This window comes from Odontesthes bonariensis, chromosome 5 (genome assembly GCF_027942865.1).
Source record: "Odontesthes bonariensis isolate fOdoBon6 chromosome 5, fOdoBon6.hap1, whole genome shotgun sequence".
Lineage (NCBI taxonomy): Eukaryota > Metazoa > Chordata > Actinopteri > Atheriniformes > Atherinopsidae > Odontesthes > Odontesthes bonariensis.
Genome location: NC_134510.1, coordinates 41,584,838 through 41,603,559, shown reverse-complemented (window position 1 = coordinate 41,603,559; position 18,722 = coordinate 41,584,838). Strand labels below are relative to the sequence as shown.

The 18,722-nt window shown below is 50.0% G+C and overlaps 1 protein-coding gene across 1 annotated transcript; it reads right to left on the bottom strand.

The window, feature by feature from the left end:
* Nucleotides 1–6,435: 6,435 nt before the first annotated feature.
* Nucleotides 6,436–17,704, bottom strand: LOC142380505 (acidic leucine-rich nuclear phosphoprotein 32 family member D-like). Its single transcript, XM_075466409.1, has 7 exons — nucleotides 17,505–17,704; nucleotides 14,119–14,268; nucleotides 13,218–13,337; nucleotides 12,323–12,485; nucleotides 11,779–11,909; nucleotides 11,633–11,690; nucleotides 6,436–7,411 (listed from the first exon to the last, which is right to left on the bottom strand). The coding sequence occupies exons 1-7, from the start codon at nucleotides 17,556–17,558 to the stop codon at nucleotides 7,338–7,340; spliced, it is 750 nt and encodes a 249-aa protein (XP_075322524.1). The 5' UTR covers nucleotides 17,559–17,704; the 3' UTR covers nucleotides 6,436–7,337.
* Nucleotides 17,705–18,722: the final 1,018 nt, after the last annotated feature.

Genomic DNA, 18,722 nt, shown 5'->3' with positions numbered 1-18,722 from the left:
AAAACGGCAGTTTCAAGCTAGCTACAACGAGGGTAGGTTCACTTCCTGTTTTCAAAACAAAAGCACCAATTGTATGGTAATGGCTTTCCCTATGATAAAAGGCAACGGGTATTTTATTTTGTGCAAATAACCGGAAGTGTGTTAGCTCACTGCGGCTAGCTTTAGTAGCGCCGAATTCGTGGGAACAAAATGGTAAACAGCCGGTATTTTGTCAGGTTTTCAACACGTTGGGGATCTAAACGACTACTTTCTCACCTGAAAATGTTTCAAATGTTGCTAAAGTTTACAGAGTTTAGAGCTTAAGAGAAATCAGCTTCAGGCCGGCTGATTTCGGCTCGGGCAGGAGCCAAATGCATTGTGGGTAAACGCCCTGCTAACTGTCTGATCGATGAGTATGCAGTATGTAGTATGTGGTATGCAGTATGCAGTATGCAATATGCAGTATGCAGTATGCAATATGTAGTATGCGGATTCGAACACAGCCATCGTCTCTCAGCTTCCTCCCGGTGGGACGGGCCTGGAACACCTCACCAGGGAGGCGTCCTACCCACAGCTCGTGATCATAGGTGAGGGTAGGATCTCGTTCTTTCGGTCACTACCCACAGCTCGTGACCATAGGTGAGGGTAGGATCTCGTTCTTTCGGTCCCTAACCACAGCTCGTGACCATAGGTGAGGGTAGGATCTCGTTCTTTCGGTCACTACCCACAGCTCGTGACCATAGGTGAGGGTAGGATCTCGTTCTTTCGGTCACTACCCACAGCTCGTGACCATAGGTGAGGGTAGGATCTCGTTCTTGCGGTCACTACCCACAGCTCGTGACCATAGGTGAGGGTAGGATCTCGTTCTTTCGGTCACTACCCACAGCTCGTGCCCATAGGTGAGGGTAGGATCTCGTTCTTTCGGTCACTACCCACAGCTCGTGATCATAGGTGAGGGTAGGATCTCGTTCTTGCGGTCACTACCCACAGCTCGTGACCATAGGTGAGGGTAGGATCTCGTTCTTTCGGTCACTACCCACAGCTCGTGACCATAGGTGAGGGTAGGATCTCGTTCCTTAGGTCACTACCCACAGCTCGTGACCATAGGTGAGGGTAGGATCTCGTTCTTTAGGTCACTGCCCACAGCTCGTGACCATAGGTGAGGGTAGGATCTCGTCCTTTAGGTCACTGCTCACAGCTCGTGACCATAGGTGAGGGAAGGAACATAGACTGACCGGTAAATCGAGAGCTTGGCCTTCTGGCTCAGCTCCTTCTTCACCACGACGGGCCGGTGCAGAGCCCGCATCACTGCAGACGCCGCACCGATCCGTCTGTCAACCTCCTGCTCCATTCGTCACTCGTGAACAAGACCCCGAGGTACTTGAACTCCTCCACTTGGGGAAGGATCTCATTCCCGACCCGGAGAGAGCGTTCCACCCTTTTCCGGCCGAAGACCATGGTCTCAGATTTGGAGGTGCTGATTCTCATCCCAGCCGCTTCACACTCGGCTGCGAACCGCTCCAGTGAGAGCTGAAGGTCACGGCCCGATGACGCCAACAGAACCGCATCCTCCGCAAAAAGCAGAGACCCGATTCTGAGGTCGCCAAACCGGACCCTCTCAACGCCCTGGCTGCGCCTAGAAATTCTGTCCATAAAAATTATGAACAGAATCGGTGACAAAGGGCAGCCCTGACGGAGTCCAACCCTCACAGGAAACATGTCCGACTTACTGCCGGCAATGCGGACCAAACTCTGACACCGGTCATACAGAGACCGGACAGCCCATATCAAGGGGTCCGGCACTCCATACTCCCGGAGCACCCCCCACAAGAGTCCCCGAGGGACACGGTCGAACGCCTTCTCCAAGTCCACAAAACACATGTAGACCGGTTGGGCGAACTCCCATGCTCCCTCCAGGATCCTGCGGAGGGTATAGAGCTGGTCCACTGTTCCACGGCCAGGACGAAAACCACACTGCACCTCCTGAATCCGAGATTCGACTATCCAGCGGATCCTCCTCTCCAGTACCCCCGAATAGACCTTACCAGGGAGGCTGAGGAGTGTGATCCCCCTATAGTTGGAACACACCCTCCGGCCCCCTTTTTAAAGAGGGGGACCACCACCCCGATCTGCCAGTCCAGAGGCACTGCCCCCGATGTCCACGCGATGCTGCAGAGGCGTGTCAACCAAGACAGCCCCACAACATCGGGACGGACCTCATCCCCCCCCGGGGCCACCAAGGAGTATTTTAACCACCTCGGCAACCTCAGCCCCAGAAATGGGAGGTCCCACGTCCCTAGTTGAAGTCAGCAGAGCCCTGCCCTCACCATACACGGTGTTGACGGTGCACCGCTTCCCCCCCTGAGCCGCCGGATGGTGGACCAGAAACTCCTCGAGGCCGTCCGGAAATCGTTCTCCATGGCCTCCCCGAACTCCTCCCAAGCCCGAGTTTTTGCCTCAGCAACCGCCGAGGCCGCGTTCCGCTTGGCCTGTCGGTACCATCAGCTGCTTCCAGAGTCCCGCTGGCCAAAAAGGCCCGATAGGACTCCTTCAGCCTGACGGCCTCCCTCACCACTGGGGTCCACCAGCGGGTTCGGGGCACCGACCACCTTACGGCCACAGCTCCGGTCACTTTGCTGTGACACTTTGCTGTAGCACCAAAGGTTCTGTAGATGTTTGCAGCAACGTTCCGAGAAGTGAAGAAAACGACACCTGCGTTCTTGTTGCTAAGCAACCCGACACCTCCGGATCACACCCGCAGACAGACTCACCTGTGAAGCTCTGACATCATCGTCCTTCCTGCTGGCTGGTTCCAGATGTAAAACAAAAAAACGCTTTTATAGTTGTTGGAACTACTTTCAGCTGCGGATGAATCTGGTCTGAGGTGAAGGTGTGAGGCCGTTTTCAGCTGTGACCACAAAGTGCCAACAACAGGTAGAAGTTACCTGTGTAGGACTCAGGCAGTCGGTTATTTTTACAGTTTATTAATTAGTTTGTTAAAAAGACTCTAAAAGCCAGAAATCTCAAATTAAAGGAAGACATATTTCTCCTTTTTAATGACATGATGAAGCTGAACAACCCTCCAGCTCTACTTACAGAGAGTTCCTCTGTTGATCCCAGAGGGAAACAGGTTAGCATGTAGCTGTAAGCTAGCAGCAGATGCTAGCAAACAATGCTTTCTCATCAACAGTGATGGACCCAGCCGAGATGTACACAGCGTAACTCGTAGTGATGCATGTGTCCCGTTAATTACTGCGTTTAAACACTTTGGCAGTGCTGTGCGTGAACGAGTTCAAAAGAACGCGTTCATTGAACACGCTCATTTTTTCATGAACGTTGAACTGAACGCAACACATTTTTTAATAAAGAACTTGAGCGTGAATGAGTTCACATTATGCGTCATGAACGGCAGACATCACTGTAAATGAACGTTGGAATTTGTTTTCCATTGAAAACTGAGTGACATACTGGCTTCCGCACGACTTTACCCGTGATGAATTGCAGCAGAGCGGGGTAGGCATAGCAACGCCGCGTAGCAGGCAATGAAACGAGAGAGAGAGAGAGAGAGAGAGAGAGAGAGAGAGAGAGAGAGAGAGAGAGAGAGAGAGAGAGAGAGAGAGAGAGAGAGAGATGCAGACACCGATTCTCCTTATGAACATTTAAAACAATTTTACACTCTTGCAAACCAAGACCCCGGCGGCATTTCATATTATATATTCTTTTTTTAATTAAACGCTGGTAGATTTCATTGCACTAAGTACAGAACTGGTCTACCTTGTCTGTACTGCTGCAAGTTTCATCACCTGGTAAGAAACCCACAATTGCCGTGTCATGAGCAAATGTCTACAATGAGCAGTTTCAAAGAACGTTCAGTGATTTCTAGCTCCTAGTGTGAAAAAAAGTATTTCTTTGAATATCTCACGAAAAAAGTAAAATGAACTGAACTTTGAACTAGTTCAGAATTAAAATTGTGAACTTTGAACGTGAACTGTTCACTTTGAGCATGTATGAACTGAACTTGACCTAGTTCAGAAAAGCTGTGAACTGGCACAACACTGCACTTTGGATATACGCCCTGATATACGCTCCCAGGAACAGGAAGAAGGAGTTTTACACCTCAGACGCCCTGATATACGCTCCCAGGAACAGGAAGAAGGAGTTTTACACCTCAGACGCCCTGATATATGCTCCCAGGAACAGGAAGAAGGAGTTTTACACTTCAGACGCCCTGATATATGCTCCCAGGAACAGGAAGAAGGAGTTTCACACCTCGGACGCCCTGATATACGCTCCCAGGAACAGGAAGAAGGAGTTTCACACCTCGGACGCCCTGATATATGCTCCCAGGAACAGGAAGAAGGAGTTATACACCTCAGACGCCCTGATATATGCTCCCAGGAACAGGAAGAAGGAGTTTTACACCTCAGACGCCCTGATATATGCTCCCAGGAACAGGAAGAAGGAGTTTTACACCTCAGACGCCCCGATATATGCTCCCAGGAACAGGAAGAAGGAGTTTTACACCTCAGGCGCCCTGATATATGCTCCCAGGAACAGGAAGAAGGAGTTTTACTCCTCAGACGCCCTGATATATGCTCCCAGGAACAGGAAGAAGGAGTTTTACACCTCAGACGCCCTGATATATGCTCCCAGGAACAGGAAGAAGGAGTTTTACACCTCAGACGCCCCGATATATGCTCCCAGGAACAGGAAGAAGGAGTTTTACACCTCAGGCGCCCTGATATATGCTCCCAGGAACAGGAAGAAGGAGTTTTACACCTCAGACGCCCTGATATATGCTCCCAGGAACAGGAAGAAGGAGTTTTACACCTCAGACGCCCCGATATATGCTCCCAGGAACAGGAAGAAGGAGTTTTACACCTCAGGCGCCCTGATATATGCTCCCAGGAACAGGAAGAAGGAGTTTTACACCTCAGGCGCCCTGATATATGCTCCCAGGAACAGGAAGAAGGAGTTTTACACCTCAGACGCCCTGATATATGCTCCCAGGAACAGGAAGAAGGAGTTTTACACCTCAGACGCCCTGATATATGCTCCCAGGAACAGGAAGAAGGAGTTTTACACCTCAGGCGCCCTGATATATGCTCCCAGGAACAGGAAGAAGGAGTTTTACACCTCAGACGCCCTGATATATGCTCCCAGGAACAGGAAGAAGGAGTTTTACACCTCAGGCGCCCTGATATATGCTCCCAGGAACAGGAAGAAGGAGTTTTACACCTCAGACGCCCTGATATATGCTCCCAGGAACAGGAAGAAGGAGTTTTACACCTCAGACGCCCTGATATACGCTCCCAGGAACAGGAAGAAGGAGTTTTAAACCTCAGACGCCCTGATATATGCTCCCAGGAACAGGAAGAAGGAGTTTTACACAATATGGAGGCTTTAAAACTAAATTATTAAAAACAGTTGATGTGAATATAATCGCATCAGAGAAGAAGAATTACATTTAAACTCTAATGTTAAATTGTTCAAACTTTAACTGAGTAAATGTTCTCGGATCAGAAACTGAAAACGCTTCAGATCTGAACGTGTCTGTCAGGCCCCGCCCCCGTCCTGAACGTCCTTATAAGGAGAACAGGAAGCTGTACTGAAACACTGCGTGTGCTGCAGACCTTACAGGGTATTGATCTGTGATCAGGAAGTCAGAATAAAACGAGTCGTCATGTGACTCAGATCAGTTCACATGTTAATGATCGATGAGTTTAATGTTATACGCTGATCAGGTCATAAAGTTTAAACTCCTCAGCATCATAAACACGATGAAACAACTTCCTGTCTCATGCTCTTAACTTTTAATCCCACCTTAAATGAGGAGCTGATGACGTCACGGGTCGCTTTGTCTCTGAGGCGGTGCTGCCCTCTGCTGGACGCCCGGCGCACTGCAGCCACATTAATCATTACAGTTATAATCATATCAGATTCATTCCAAACTTATTGATCTCAGCAGGACAAATCTTTGTTTTCATTCGGTAGTTTTAAGATGAAATCTCAGTTTGAAGTTATTCTAAAAATGAAGTAATTATAAATAATTTACTGCTGTTTTTAATCTTATTTATTTACATTAATTATAATGTAAATTATCCATATACCCCATATTTCTTATTGGTTCAGTTTGCTCAGTTAAATTAATTTTTTTACCTTTATTGTTAAATGTACAAATCTATATTTATTTTATTTAGTTTACTGATGTTCATTATTATTATTATTATTTACCCTACTACTCTTCATTCTGTAGATTTGTATATAGCTAATGTTTATTCTATTCTATTTGCTTGTTAAATGTACGCTGCTGCAACAATAATTTCCCAAACTGGGATGAATAAAGTACTTATCTATCTTTTAATTCTGGTCTTTTGTTCCTTCAGTCTTCTAATCATTTACGGCTGATTCCGTCGGTTCCTGACAGCTTTACACCCTTTAACAGCCGAACCGGCGTCGGGTTCAGTGGTTTTATTCAAAAACTCGGTTACAGCAACAATCAGAAGACGGGAATAAAAAAATAAAATCAACTCGGAGCGGCGCTCCGGTTCTGGTCCGAACTCAAAGAGAACAACAACACGGACCAGAGACCAGCGCCGAGCCGCAGACCGGCGGGCGGGAGGGGGCGGGGCTAAAGCAGTAACAGTCAGTGGAATAACGGAGGAGTCCCAGAGGTGACCAATCAGAGATCAGGAAAGTTAAACTGGACCAATCAGCAGCAGCCAGTGAGACGGTTCTGATGTCACAGAGCCTAATGGAATCATCCCCATGACAACCGCTGCCAAGGCTCATGGGTAGTGTCGGGAGGTCGGGATCAGAGGCGTTCACAGCAGCTGGGCGAGGAGGCGGCAAGATGCTTCTGGCTCCTCCCACACGTGCAGCGTGAGCCCGCCCACTGGCGTTCTGATCGGCCGCTCGGTGACATCACAGCCGCTCGTCTCAGTTCGTAGCAGAAAACTTCCGTTCGACATCAAACACAAATCAGCTGATGGCGAGGACGCCGCCCGCTCTCCCCGTCCTCTCTTCTTCTGCAGCTTTAAGAAATAAGATGGAGGATCCGGCTCATGAAACAGAACTGGTCTGAGCCTGGTTCGGTTTCCATGGAGATCTGAACCGGACCGGAAGTCAAATAAGATCCAAAATGGCGCCTGCTGCCAGACGGCGTGTAAACGAGTTCTGTCAGATATGTGGATAAATAATACGGGACGCCATGATGTCAGCACGCTGTGAACGCTCCTGAACCAGATCTCACTGCTGCGCTTCCTGTCCGTCTGCGGCCCAGAGGCCACGCCCAGCGGGGGGGGGTCAGAGGTCACAGGAGGGGGCCAGCGGGGGGTGGGCGGGGCTAGATGGCTCAGCTACTCGTCATCGTCGTCTTCATCTTCTGCGTCCCTCTTCCTCTTCTCTCCTTTAACTGCGGCTCCGCCCACATCTGAGGGGAAAACAGGTTTTAATGTTTCACAAACAACAACAAACAACAAACACAAAAACAAATAATAACAACACCAAAAAAACAAACAACACTACCTACAACAACAAACAAACAACAACAAATACAACACAGGGCTTAAAGTTTAAACAAATCATGAGCGAAATGACGCATCTGCGAGGCAACACGTGCACAAACACGTGTAAACAGTTGAAAACTGTTTTTACAAACAACAGTTGTTGTTTCGCAAACAACAACTGTTGTTACAGTGTAACAAACATTTCCAACAGAATCCTGAGTCCACTTCAGATCTTTTATTTCCACCTTAAGAGCTGAAGCGATGCTGATATTAACTTTCCTGCTCGCCAGATGTTACAATTTTGGCCGCATCGTCATTAAAAAAGCGATTTCAGGTGTTTCTTGAACGCCGGTGCGACGGTTGGAAACCGTTTCATCAACCGGATGTTATTTATTTATTTTTTTATCTACCAGCGGTTGAGCGATCGTTAATGACAGATCGTGTTCCGTAATAAACGCGTATTTTCAGCTCAAATACGATCTGCCGCCGCTGCATAAAGGGTTAAAGCGTATTTATCTAGTATTTGCCTTACAGGCAGGCAGGTAACAGGGGGTCCTGCCTCAGGACCCTACTGGAGGGGATTCGAACCCGGGTCACCCACATGAAAGGTGGCGATCTTACCACTACACCATCCAGCCTTCGCTGCATCAGCTGTGGCGGTTGCTCCCGGCAACGACTCGAAGAGGGCGAGCAGCAGCTAGTAGCATGTTAGCTTCTTCGCGCACAGCCGCCCAGCTCTCCTAATGTTTGGCGCCAGCTGCCAAAAGGCTCCGCCCCTTCATCTGTCCATAATGTTTGACGCCAGCTGCCAAAAGGCTCCACCCCTTTCATCTGTCCATGCTAATGTTTGGCGCCAGCTGCCAAAAGGCTCCGCCCCTTTCATCTGTCCACGCTAATGGTTGGCGCCAGCTACCAAAAGACTCCGCCCCTTTCATCTGTCCACGCTAATGGTTGGCGCCAGCTACCAAAAGGCTCCGCCCCTTTCATCTGTCCACGCTAATGGTTGGCGCCAGCTACCAAAAGGCTCCGCCCCTTTCATCTGTCCACGCTAATGGTTGGCGCCAGCTACCAAAAGGCTCCGCCCCTTTCATCTGTCCACGCTAATGTTTGGCGCCAGCTACCAAAAGGCTCCGCCCCTTTCATCTGTCCACGCTAATGGTTGGCGCCAGCTACCAAAAGGCTCCGCCCCTTTCATCTGTCCACGCTAATGTTTGGCGCCAGCTACCAAAAGGCTCCGCCCCTTTCATCTGTCCACGCTAATGGTTGGCGCCAGCTGGCAAAAGGCTCCGCCCCTTTCATCTGTCCATGATGTTTGGCGCCAGCTACCAAAAGGCTCCGCCCCTTTCATCTATCCACGCTAATGGTTGGCGCCAGCTGGCAAAAGGCTCCGCCCCTTTCATCTGTCCATGTTTGACGCCAGCTACCAAAAGGCTCCGCCCCTTTCATCTGTCCACGCTAATGGTTGGCGCCAGCTACCAAAAGGCTCCGCCCCTTTCATCTGTCCACGCTAATGGTTGGCGCCAGCTGGCAAAAGGCTCCGCCCCTTTCATCTGTCCATGATGTTTGACGCCAGCTACAAAAAGGCTCCGCCCCTTTCATCTGTCCACGCTAATGGTTGGCGCCAGCTACCAAAAGGCTCCGCCCCTTTCATCTGTCCACGCTAATGGTTGGCACCAGCTGGCAAAAGGCTCCGCCCCTTTCATCTGTCCACGCTAATGGTTGGCACCAGCTGGCAAAAGGCTCCGCCCCTTTCATCTGTCCACGCTAATGGTTGGCGCCAGCTACAAAAAGGCTCCGCCCCTTTCATCTGTCCACGCTAATGGTTGGCGCCAGCTACAAAAAGGCTCCGCCCCTTTCATCTGTCCACGCTAATGGTTGGCACCAGCTACCAAAAGGCTCCGCCCCTTTCATCTGTCCACGCTAATGTTTGGCGCCAGCTGGCAAAAGGCTCCGCCCCTTTTATCTGTCCACGCTAATGGTTGGCACCAGCTGGCAAAAGGCTCCGCCCCTTTCATCTGTCCACGCTAATTTTTGGCGCCAGCTACCAAAAGGCTCCGCCCCTTTTATCTGTCCACGCTAATGGTTGGCACCAGCTGGCAAAAGGCTCCGCCCCTTTCATCTGTCCACGCTAATGGTTGGCGCCAGCTACCAAAAGGCTCCGCCCCTTTTATCTATCCACGCTAATGGTTGGCGCCAGCTGGCAAAAGGCTCCGCCCCTTTCATCTGTCCATGATGTTTGACGCCAGCTACAAAAAGGCTCCGCCCCTTTCATCTGTCCACGCTAATGGTTGGCGCCAGCTACCAAAAGGCTCCGCCCCTTTCATCTGTCCACGCTAATGGTTGGCACCAGCTGGCAAAAGGCTCCGCCCCTTTCATCTGTCCACGCTAATGGTTGGCACCAGCTGGCAAAAGGCTCCGCCCCTTTCATCTGTCCACGCTAATGGTTGGCGCCAGCTACAAAAAGGCTCCGCCCCTTTCATCTGTCCACGCTAATGGTTGGCGCCAGCTACAAAAAGGCTCCGCCCCTTTCATCTGTCCACGCTAATGGTTGGCACCAGCTACCAAAAGGCTCCGCCCCTTTCATCTGTCCACGCTAATGTTTGGCGCCAGCTGGCAAAAGGCTCCGCCCCTTTTATCTGTCCACGCTAATGGTTGGCACCAGCTGGCAAAAGGCTCCGCCCCTTTCATCTGTCCACGCTAATTTTTGGCGCCAGCTACCAAAAGGCTCCGCCCCTTTTATCTGTCCACGCTAATGGTTGGCACCAGCTGGCAAAAGGCTCCGCCCCTTTCATCTGTCCACGCTAATGGTTGGCGCCAGCTACCAAAAGGCTCCGCCCCTTTTATCTATCCACGCTAATGGTTGGCGCCAGCTGCCAAAAGGCTCCGCCCCTTTCATCTGTCCACGCTAATGTTTGGCGCCAGCTACCAAAAGGCTCCGCCCCTTTCATCTGTCCACGCTAATGTTTGGCGCCAGCTACCAAAAGGCTCCGCCCCTTTCATCTGTCCACGCTAATGGTTGGCACCAGCTACCAAAAGGCTCCGCCCCTTTCATCTGTCCACGCTAATGTTTGGCGCCAGCTGGCAAAAGGCTCCGCCCCTTTTATCTGTCCACGCTAATGGTTGGCACCAGCTGGCAAAAGGCTCCGCCCCTTTCATCTGTCCACGCTAATGGTTGGCGCCAGCTACCAAAAGGCTCCGCCCCTTTTATCTATCCACGCTAATGGTTGGCGCCAGCTGCCAAAAGGCTCCGCCCCTTTCATCTGTCCACGCTAATGTTTGGCGCCAGCTACCAAAAGGCTCCGCCCCTTTCATCTGTCCACGCTAATGTTTGGCGCCAGCTACCAAAAGGCTCCGCCCCTTTCATCTGTCCACGCTAATGGTTGGCACCAGCTACCAAAAGGCTCCGCCCCTTTCATCTGTCCACGCTAATGTTTGGCGCCAGCTGGCAAAAGGCTCCGCCCCTTTTATCTGTCCACGCTAATTTTTGGCGCCAGCTACCAAAAGGCTCCGCCCCTTTTATCTGTCCACGCTAATGGTTGGCACCAGCTGGCAAAAGGCTCCGCCCCTTTCATCTGTCCACGCTAATGTTTTGCGCCAGCTACCAAAAGGCTCCGCCCCTTTCATCTGTCCACGCTAATGTTTGGCGCCAGCTACCAAAAGGCTCCGCCCCTTTCATCTGTCCACGCTAATTTTTGGCGCCAGCTACCAAAAGGCTCCGCCCCTTTTATCTGTCCACGCTAATGGTTGGCACCAGCTGGCAAAAGGCTCCGCCCCTTTCATCTGTCCACGCTAATGTTTTGCGCCAGCTACCAAAAGGCTCCGCCCCTTTCATCTGTCCACGCTAATGTTTGGCGCCAGCTACCAAAAGGCTCCGCCCCTTTCATCTGTCCACGCTAATGTTTGGCGCCAGCTACCAAAAGGCTCAGCCCCTTTCATCTGTCCACGCTATCCAGCATCAACAGTTTTAATGTTCGTTTGTTTGAGTCACAGTCGAACAGAACCGGATCTGGACCAGAAACAGAACCACTCGGAGGAAGAAGAACCATCGGTAAACAAAACGTCTCAGGAAAGAACAAGCTCCGCCCACGACGCAGAGCAGAGCTTTGACCCGAGATGTTTTTGGACCCTGAACACTCAACACTCACCTCCATCCTCCTCATCGTCTTCCTCCTCCTCCACGTAGTCGCCATCGTCCTCTTCGTCCTTCAGGAGGAAACAGGAAGCGGTTAGACACGATGACAGGAGCCCGCAGAGGTCACCGCAGAGGTCAGAGGTCACCGCAGTAACTCACCTGGATTCCTTCCTTCATCAGGTATGACAGCCCCACCTCATCTTCATCTCCTTCAGAGCCTTCGTCTTCCTCGTCGTCATCATCATCATCATCGTCGTCGTCTCCAGGTGGGCCGGCTTCATCATCTTCATCTGGAACAGAACATCAGCTTCATCACTCAGCTCAGATACGGTTAGCTCGCGCAGCTAACGGGAAGCGTTTGGCCGTTAGCTCGCGCAGCTAACGGGAAGCGTTTGGCCGTTAGCTCGCGCAGCTAACGGGAAGCGTTTGGCCGTTAGCTCGCGCAGCTAACGGGAAGCGTTTGGCCGTTAGCTCCCGCAGCTAACGGGAAGCGTTTGGCCGTTAGCTCCCGCAGCTAACGGGAAGCGTTTGGCCGTTAGCTCCCGCAGCTAACGGGAAGCGTTTGGCCGTTAGCTCGCGCAGCTAAGCAGTTCACATCTGAACCAAAAACAGATTAAATAACTTGGAAGCTTGTGGGCGGGGCTTACTGAGCCCAGCTCCTCTGATTGGTTAAGTATTCGGGTTCACTCCCGGATCAGCTCACCGTTGTCAGAGTCGGGGACATCGTTGTCCTCGTTGTCCTCCTGGTCGTACCCGTCCAGGTAGGTGAGCTGGGGCAGCAGCTCGAAGACGCCCTCCCTGTAGTCGCCCAGCGAGGTGATGTCACAGCTGTACAGGTCCAGGCTCTTCAGGTTCTTCAGGTTCTGCTGCAGGGTCAGAGGGTCAAAGGTCAGGGGGTCAAGGTCCCGCTCATCACTGCCGCGGCGTTGGCTCAGACTTAAGGCTCTAGCATGGTTGCCGCGTCTGCTAGCGTGACCGGTGTTGATGACGTCACGAGTTCGTGCCGGCTACATATAGCGGCGCAAGTCGTTGCAATTTTCTCCGTCACAGAGGTGGCGCTGCTACGTGAAGGTTAGCGCTACTCTACAACCACGAAAGTGGAGAAGAAAACAATGAAGAGCAAGAACACTGTTATTAATGATGCTGCTGCAGTATTCCGATCATTTTAATTTTTTAATTCAGTTAAAAGAGGTGAAGGTCTGAAGCCCCCGGCATCAACAGTCTCTGCCCTCTTCTTTGCCTTCACGTATCTGTCCCGTAGCTTCTTCCTCACATTCTTACAGAACTCTCCCTCTTTCCCCAAAGTTCTGCCCATCGCTGTGCACCAGTTTGGGGAGTTTACGTGCTCCCTGTGCTGTTTCACTGCAGTTTCGTACAGCTGCTGTACAAACGCACCTCCTGACTGAGCCGGTCTCACATCGGTCCATCCGGTTCGTTGTGCTCGGCGCCGCCAAGTTACAAAAATCGACTGGTGCACGACACCGCGCTGCGCCGTCTTTTCAAGGGAAGCGCCAGGCCTGAAACGTCATTTTGACGTCACGATCCGCGTCAACTGTAACTCCAGCTTCACCCATGCCGCGGCGTTGGCTCAGACTTACCAGCGCCTCGATGCTGCTCAGCTCTTTGATCTTGTTCCCGCTCAGGTTCAGGTACGTCAGGCTGGGACACTTCTCTGCCAGCGCGTCCAGGCCTGAGATGGAGTTATCGCTCACCTCCAGCTGCAACACAAGAACACACCTGAGCAGGGGGATGCCATCAGCGGCGGCAGCCAGAGGCCGCCGGCAGCGGCAGCCAGAGGCCGCCGGCAGCAGCCGCAGCCAGAGGCCGCCAGCAGCAGCCAGAGGCCGCCAGCAGCAGCCAGAGGCCGCCGGCAGCAGCCGCAGCCAGAGGCCGCCGGCAGCAGCCGCAGCCAGAGGCCGCCGGCAGCAGCCGCAGCCAGAGGCCGCCGGCAGCAGCCGCAGCCAGAGGCCGCCAGCAGCAGCCGCAGCCAGAGGCCGCCAGCAGCAGCCGCAGCCAGAGGCCGCCAGCAGCAGCCAGAGGCCGCCAGCGGCAGCCAGAGGCCGCCAGCGGCAGCCAGAGGCCGCCAGCGGCAGCCAGAGGCCGCCAGCAGCAGCCAGAGGCCGCCGGCAGCAGCCAGAGGCCGCCGGCAGCAGCCAGAGGCCGCCGGCAGCAGCCGCAGCCAGAGGCCGCCAGCGGCAGCCAGAGGCCGCCAGCGGCAGCCAGAGGCCGCCGGCGGCAGCCAGAGGCCGCCGGCAGCAGCCGCAGCCAGAGGCCGCCAGCAGCAGCCAGAGGCCGCCAGCAGCAGCCAGAGGCCGCCAGCAGCAGCCAGAGGCCGCCAGCAGCAGCCAGAGGCCGCCAGCAGCAGCCAGAGGCCGCCAGCAGCAGCCAGAGGCCGCCAGCAGCAGCCAGAGGCCGCCAGCAGCAGCCAGAGGCCGCCAGCAGCAGCCAGAGGCCGCCAGCAGCAGCCAGAGGCCGCACAGACCCCCCAGGTGAACTCACCGTACGCAGCTTGGGCAGCGAGGGCAGTTTGGAGAGCGAGCTGAGGCCCACGTTCACCATGCTGAGGATCTCCAGCCCCGTGTACTCGTCCGTCAGACCTTCCACCTCGCCGTCGCTGGAGCGACAGTTATCCACCACCAGCTCCGCCACCTGAGGACCAACACACCACGTGACCAAGTTCCCGGATGCATCCTAGATTCTCCTAAATGTTGGGTATGCATCATGAGGTTACTACTCATACTCAAACTACCCAAGATGCAACATAACGTGACGTCGCCGATCGTCATTTCCTGTCAAAACGGCAGTTTCAAGCTAGCTACAACGAGGGTAGGTTCACTTCCTGTTTTCAAAACAAAAGCACCAAATGTATGCTCTGCATACTGTCTGATCGATGAGCATGTAGTATGCAGTATGTAGTATGCAGTATGGAAGTATGCAGTATGCAGTATGCAGTATGCGATTTCGAACACAGACCAGGACTCCTCTAACAGCTGTTTCACCTGAGGACCAGCGTGACGCAGGTTTTCATGATGTTAGTGTGTGTTACACTCAGAATTATGGTTAGTTAGACACTTTTAATATGAACAGAAATACTTTCTGCGGTATTCTCCAGCTTTAATGATCCCAACAGGTGCAGGTTACCTCTGTGCTACCTCCACCCAGGTGTTTAAACCCTCATCCATGCCTGTGAGCCGGGACACCTGTCCGGGCCGGTAAAAATGGCTCTAACGCACTGCTTACACTCCGGATGTGTGTGGCTTCATCAACCAAACCGCCGGCAGGAAACTGCGTGGAAACAACGGCCCGACATGTTTCTGTGGATCCCGTTTCTCAGCGTTCAGGATCCGCCTCGCAGCGACTGCTGGAGGCACCAAAACACGGAAACGTCGCTAAAACACTGCGGTCAAGGGAGCAGACGTTCGTCTTTTCCTGATTTAAAGTGCGCCCGTATTACAGAATTTATGGCAAATGCAGGAAGTCCATGATACTGAGCGTGCAAATATTTTACTCAACTGTAAAATCCTTTTGATCCATAATTTCTGACAAAGGTTGATACACTTAAACTCAGAAACATCCTGACTGTTCACTCACTCAGTATCAAACACATTCACTGGATCATTTTGGAGAAACTCAGCCTCAAAGTTCATTATTTTGAAGTGAAAAAGGCATTATGCGCATTACATCAGCCAGGTGTGCAAGAACTGATTCCATATCAAACACTGTCACTGCAGTTTAATTCTTTTGATTCTTCTAAAATAATTTTGAAAATAAGATGTGAGTTCAAAAAAAAAAAAAAAAAAAAAAAAGGTTGTAGAACAGTACATAATTACTTAGTGATTTCCACGAAGAAAGCCAAAACATTTCTGGCCTTTGCCCTGTCGCAGATTCAGTGCGACACCTGTCGCAGATTCAGTGCGACACCTATCGCAGATTCAGTGTGACACCTGTTACAGATTCAGTGCGACACCTGTTACAGATTCAGTGCGACACCTGTCGCAGATTCAGTGCGACACCTGTCACAGATTCAGTGTGACACCTGTCGCAGATTCAGTGTGACACCTGTCGCAGATTCAGTGTGACACCTGTCGCAGATTCAGTGTGACACCTGTCGCAGATTCAGTGCGACACCTGTTACAGATTCAGTGCGACACCTGTTGCAGATTCAGTGTGACACCTGTCGCAGATTCAGTGCGACACCTGTTACAGATTCAGTGCGACACCTGTTGCAGATTCAGTGTGACACCTGTTATAGATTCAGTGTGACACCTGTTGCAGATTCAGTGTGACACCTGTTGCAGATTCAGTGCGACACCTGTCGCAGATTCAGTTGGACACCTGTCGCAGATTCAGTGTGACACCTGTTGCAGATTCAGTGTGACACCTGTCGCAGATTCAGTGTGACACCTGTTATAGATTCAGTGTGACACCTGTCGCAGATTCAGTGTGACACCTGTCGCAGATTCAGTGTGACACCTGTTACAGGTTCAGTGTGACACCTGTTACAGGTGGTTCCATGTTGAGTGCATCGACTCGGAAACGTTTCAGCGGGCAGAGAGTGGTGAATGGAATTGTGTGATTTGTGAACAATGAATAAATAACGTCAACAATGATTTCAGACTATATCTACAGTTTATAGTCACTTCCTGCTCACACATCCACATTTTACTAGTGAATGATGTTATTTGTTTCCCAAATGTGGAGCTGAGACATGGAGGGTTTGTAATGATGTTTTCAGTTTTCAGCTGAGTCGTTTAGTTTTCCCTGTTTGGAGTGTAATCCTCTTGATTTGTTCAGATTCATTCTTATTTAGAACAAATAATAATAATACATTTTTATTTATAACGCACTTTACATTTACAATAAAATCTCAAAGTGCTATAAAATATATATATATATATATATATATATAAATAAACAAAACCGATATTTAAAAAAAAAAAAAAAAAAAAAAGAATCTCCCTTTAAAAACTAAAAATGTGAATTTTGAGGCTGAATTACTAAACAGTAAGGATGGTCCTAAGTTCACGTGTACACGCCTTTGTCAGAAATTATGGATCAAAAGGATTTTACAGTTGAGTAAAATATTTGCACGGTCCGTATCATGGACTTCCTGCATTTGCCATAAATTCTGTAATACGGGCGCACTTTAAATCAGGAAAAGACGAACGTCAGCTCCCTTGACCGCAGTGCTAAAACAGACCGTCTCTCCAAACAGAACCCAGTTATGTAAAAAGCAGAGTTTTTCGCCATGGAGTCCGGCGTGACGCGCCGTTAGACACGAACACCGACTCTTTAACACCGAAGGTTAAAATGGGAGCTCGCTCCCGCAACAACCAGGGCTGTTCAAACAAGTGTAGCCGGAACGGAGCGCCCATGCGCGGCTGTGTTTTCTCCAAACTACTGAGCACCAGAGCCCCGGGGCTCAGCCTGACCAGCCTCCGCTCAGCGCTCTAAGATTAGCATGTTAGCTTCTGTTAGCTGTTAGCTTCTGTGCTAACTCTGGGAGGCTCGCGCGAGGCTCTCCGTATATCTGGCGAGAAGTAATGGCGCAACGGAACCTGCACGCGGCGGATTTCACGGGGACCAAGCGGGAAACGGAGCTCGTCCGCGAGTTCGAGCCGCGGCGGAACGGCTCCAAAAAGGCTGAAAATGTCAAACTAAATAAATAACTGGTTTGAGGCTCAAAATGTCAAACTAAATAAATAACTGGTTTGAGGCTCAAAATGTCAAACTAAATAAATAACTCGTTTGCGGCTGGCGGGGACAGCTCGGCGGTCCATCTCGCGGTGTGTTTTTCCCGCATCGTCATGTCGGATGGACTCGGCATCCTTTCAGCGGGTTCTTTCCGGAGATAAAAACACGCCGCTCGGTTTGTTCGTCCTCACCTCGGCGGGGTTTCTGTTCCGCAGCTCCAGACTGATCCTCTTCTTCATCTCCATGATTGAAGCCGAACACGGAGCGAAAAAAACCAAAGAGTAAAACAAAGGAAAACAGAAAATAAAACGCAGCTCAGTGAGGCCCTCCTTCTCCAGCGGACATCAAGCAGTGACTAAACCTCCATGTTAGCTGTGGCCGGAGCTCCCGCACAGAGCCACGCCCCCTTCTCATTAATATTCACTTTTTACGGATCTGGTCTCCCATTGGTCCAAAGACGGGTCATTCACTAAGCCCCTCCCCTGCACTGTTTTGTTATATTGTTAGTCTTGTCATTCTTATTCCCTATTGGCTCAAATCGTTGAGGCGTGACGTTGGCGTGACCAATAAGAACGCGACAATGAAAGGTTTAAACTTTACACGCGCCCTCTCTTTGTCCTTATTGGCGCCATATTGTTCTGATGCCTCCGAGTTTTCCTCCATAAACACACAAAACTGCAGTTTCACTCACTGAATGTGCGCGATACGACCTGAGCACGTTTATCTGAGCAAACTAACTGAAATAAACATGTCAGATCTTTTCTTTTGGTCTTATTTCACTGGTCACTTTACAGTTTTAAAGTATTTTATAAATTCTTAGGTTATTTTTAAAGTGTTTAATAAATTCTTAGGTTATTTTTAAAGTGTTTAATAAATTCTTAGGTTGTTTTTAAAGTATTTTATAAATTCTTAGGTTATTTTGAAAGTGTTTAATAAATTCTTAGGTTATTTTTAAAGTGTTTAATAAATTCTTAGGTTATTTTTAAAGTGTTTTATAAATTCTTAGGTTATTTTAAAGTGTTTTATAAATTCTTAGGTTATTTTTAAAGTGTTCTATAAATTCTCAGGTTATTTTTAAAGTGTTTTATAAATTCATAGGTTATTTTTAAAGTGTTTAATAAATTCTTAGGTTATTTTGAAAGTGTTTTATAAATTCTTAGGTTATTTTAAAGTGTTTTATAAATTCTTAGGTTATTTTTAAAGTGTTTTATAAATTCTTAGGTTATTTTTAAAGTGTTTTATAAATTCTTAGGTTATTTTGAAAGTGTTTTATAAATTCTTAGGTTATTTTAAAGTGTTTTATAAATTCTTAGGTTATTTCTAAAGTGTTTTATACATTTTTATGTTATTTTTAAAGTGTTTAATAAATTCTTAGGTTGTTTTTAAAGTGTTTATAATTGCATAAACAT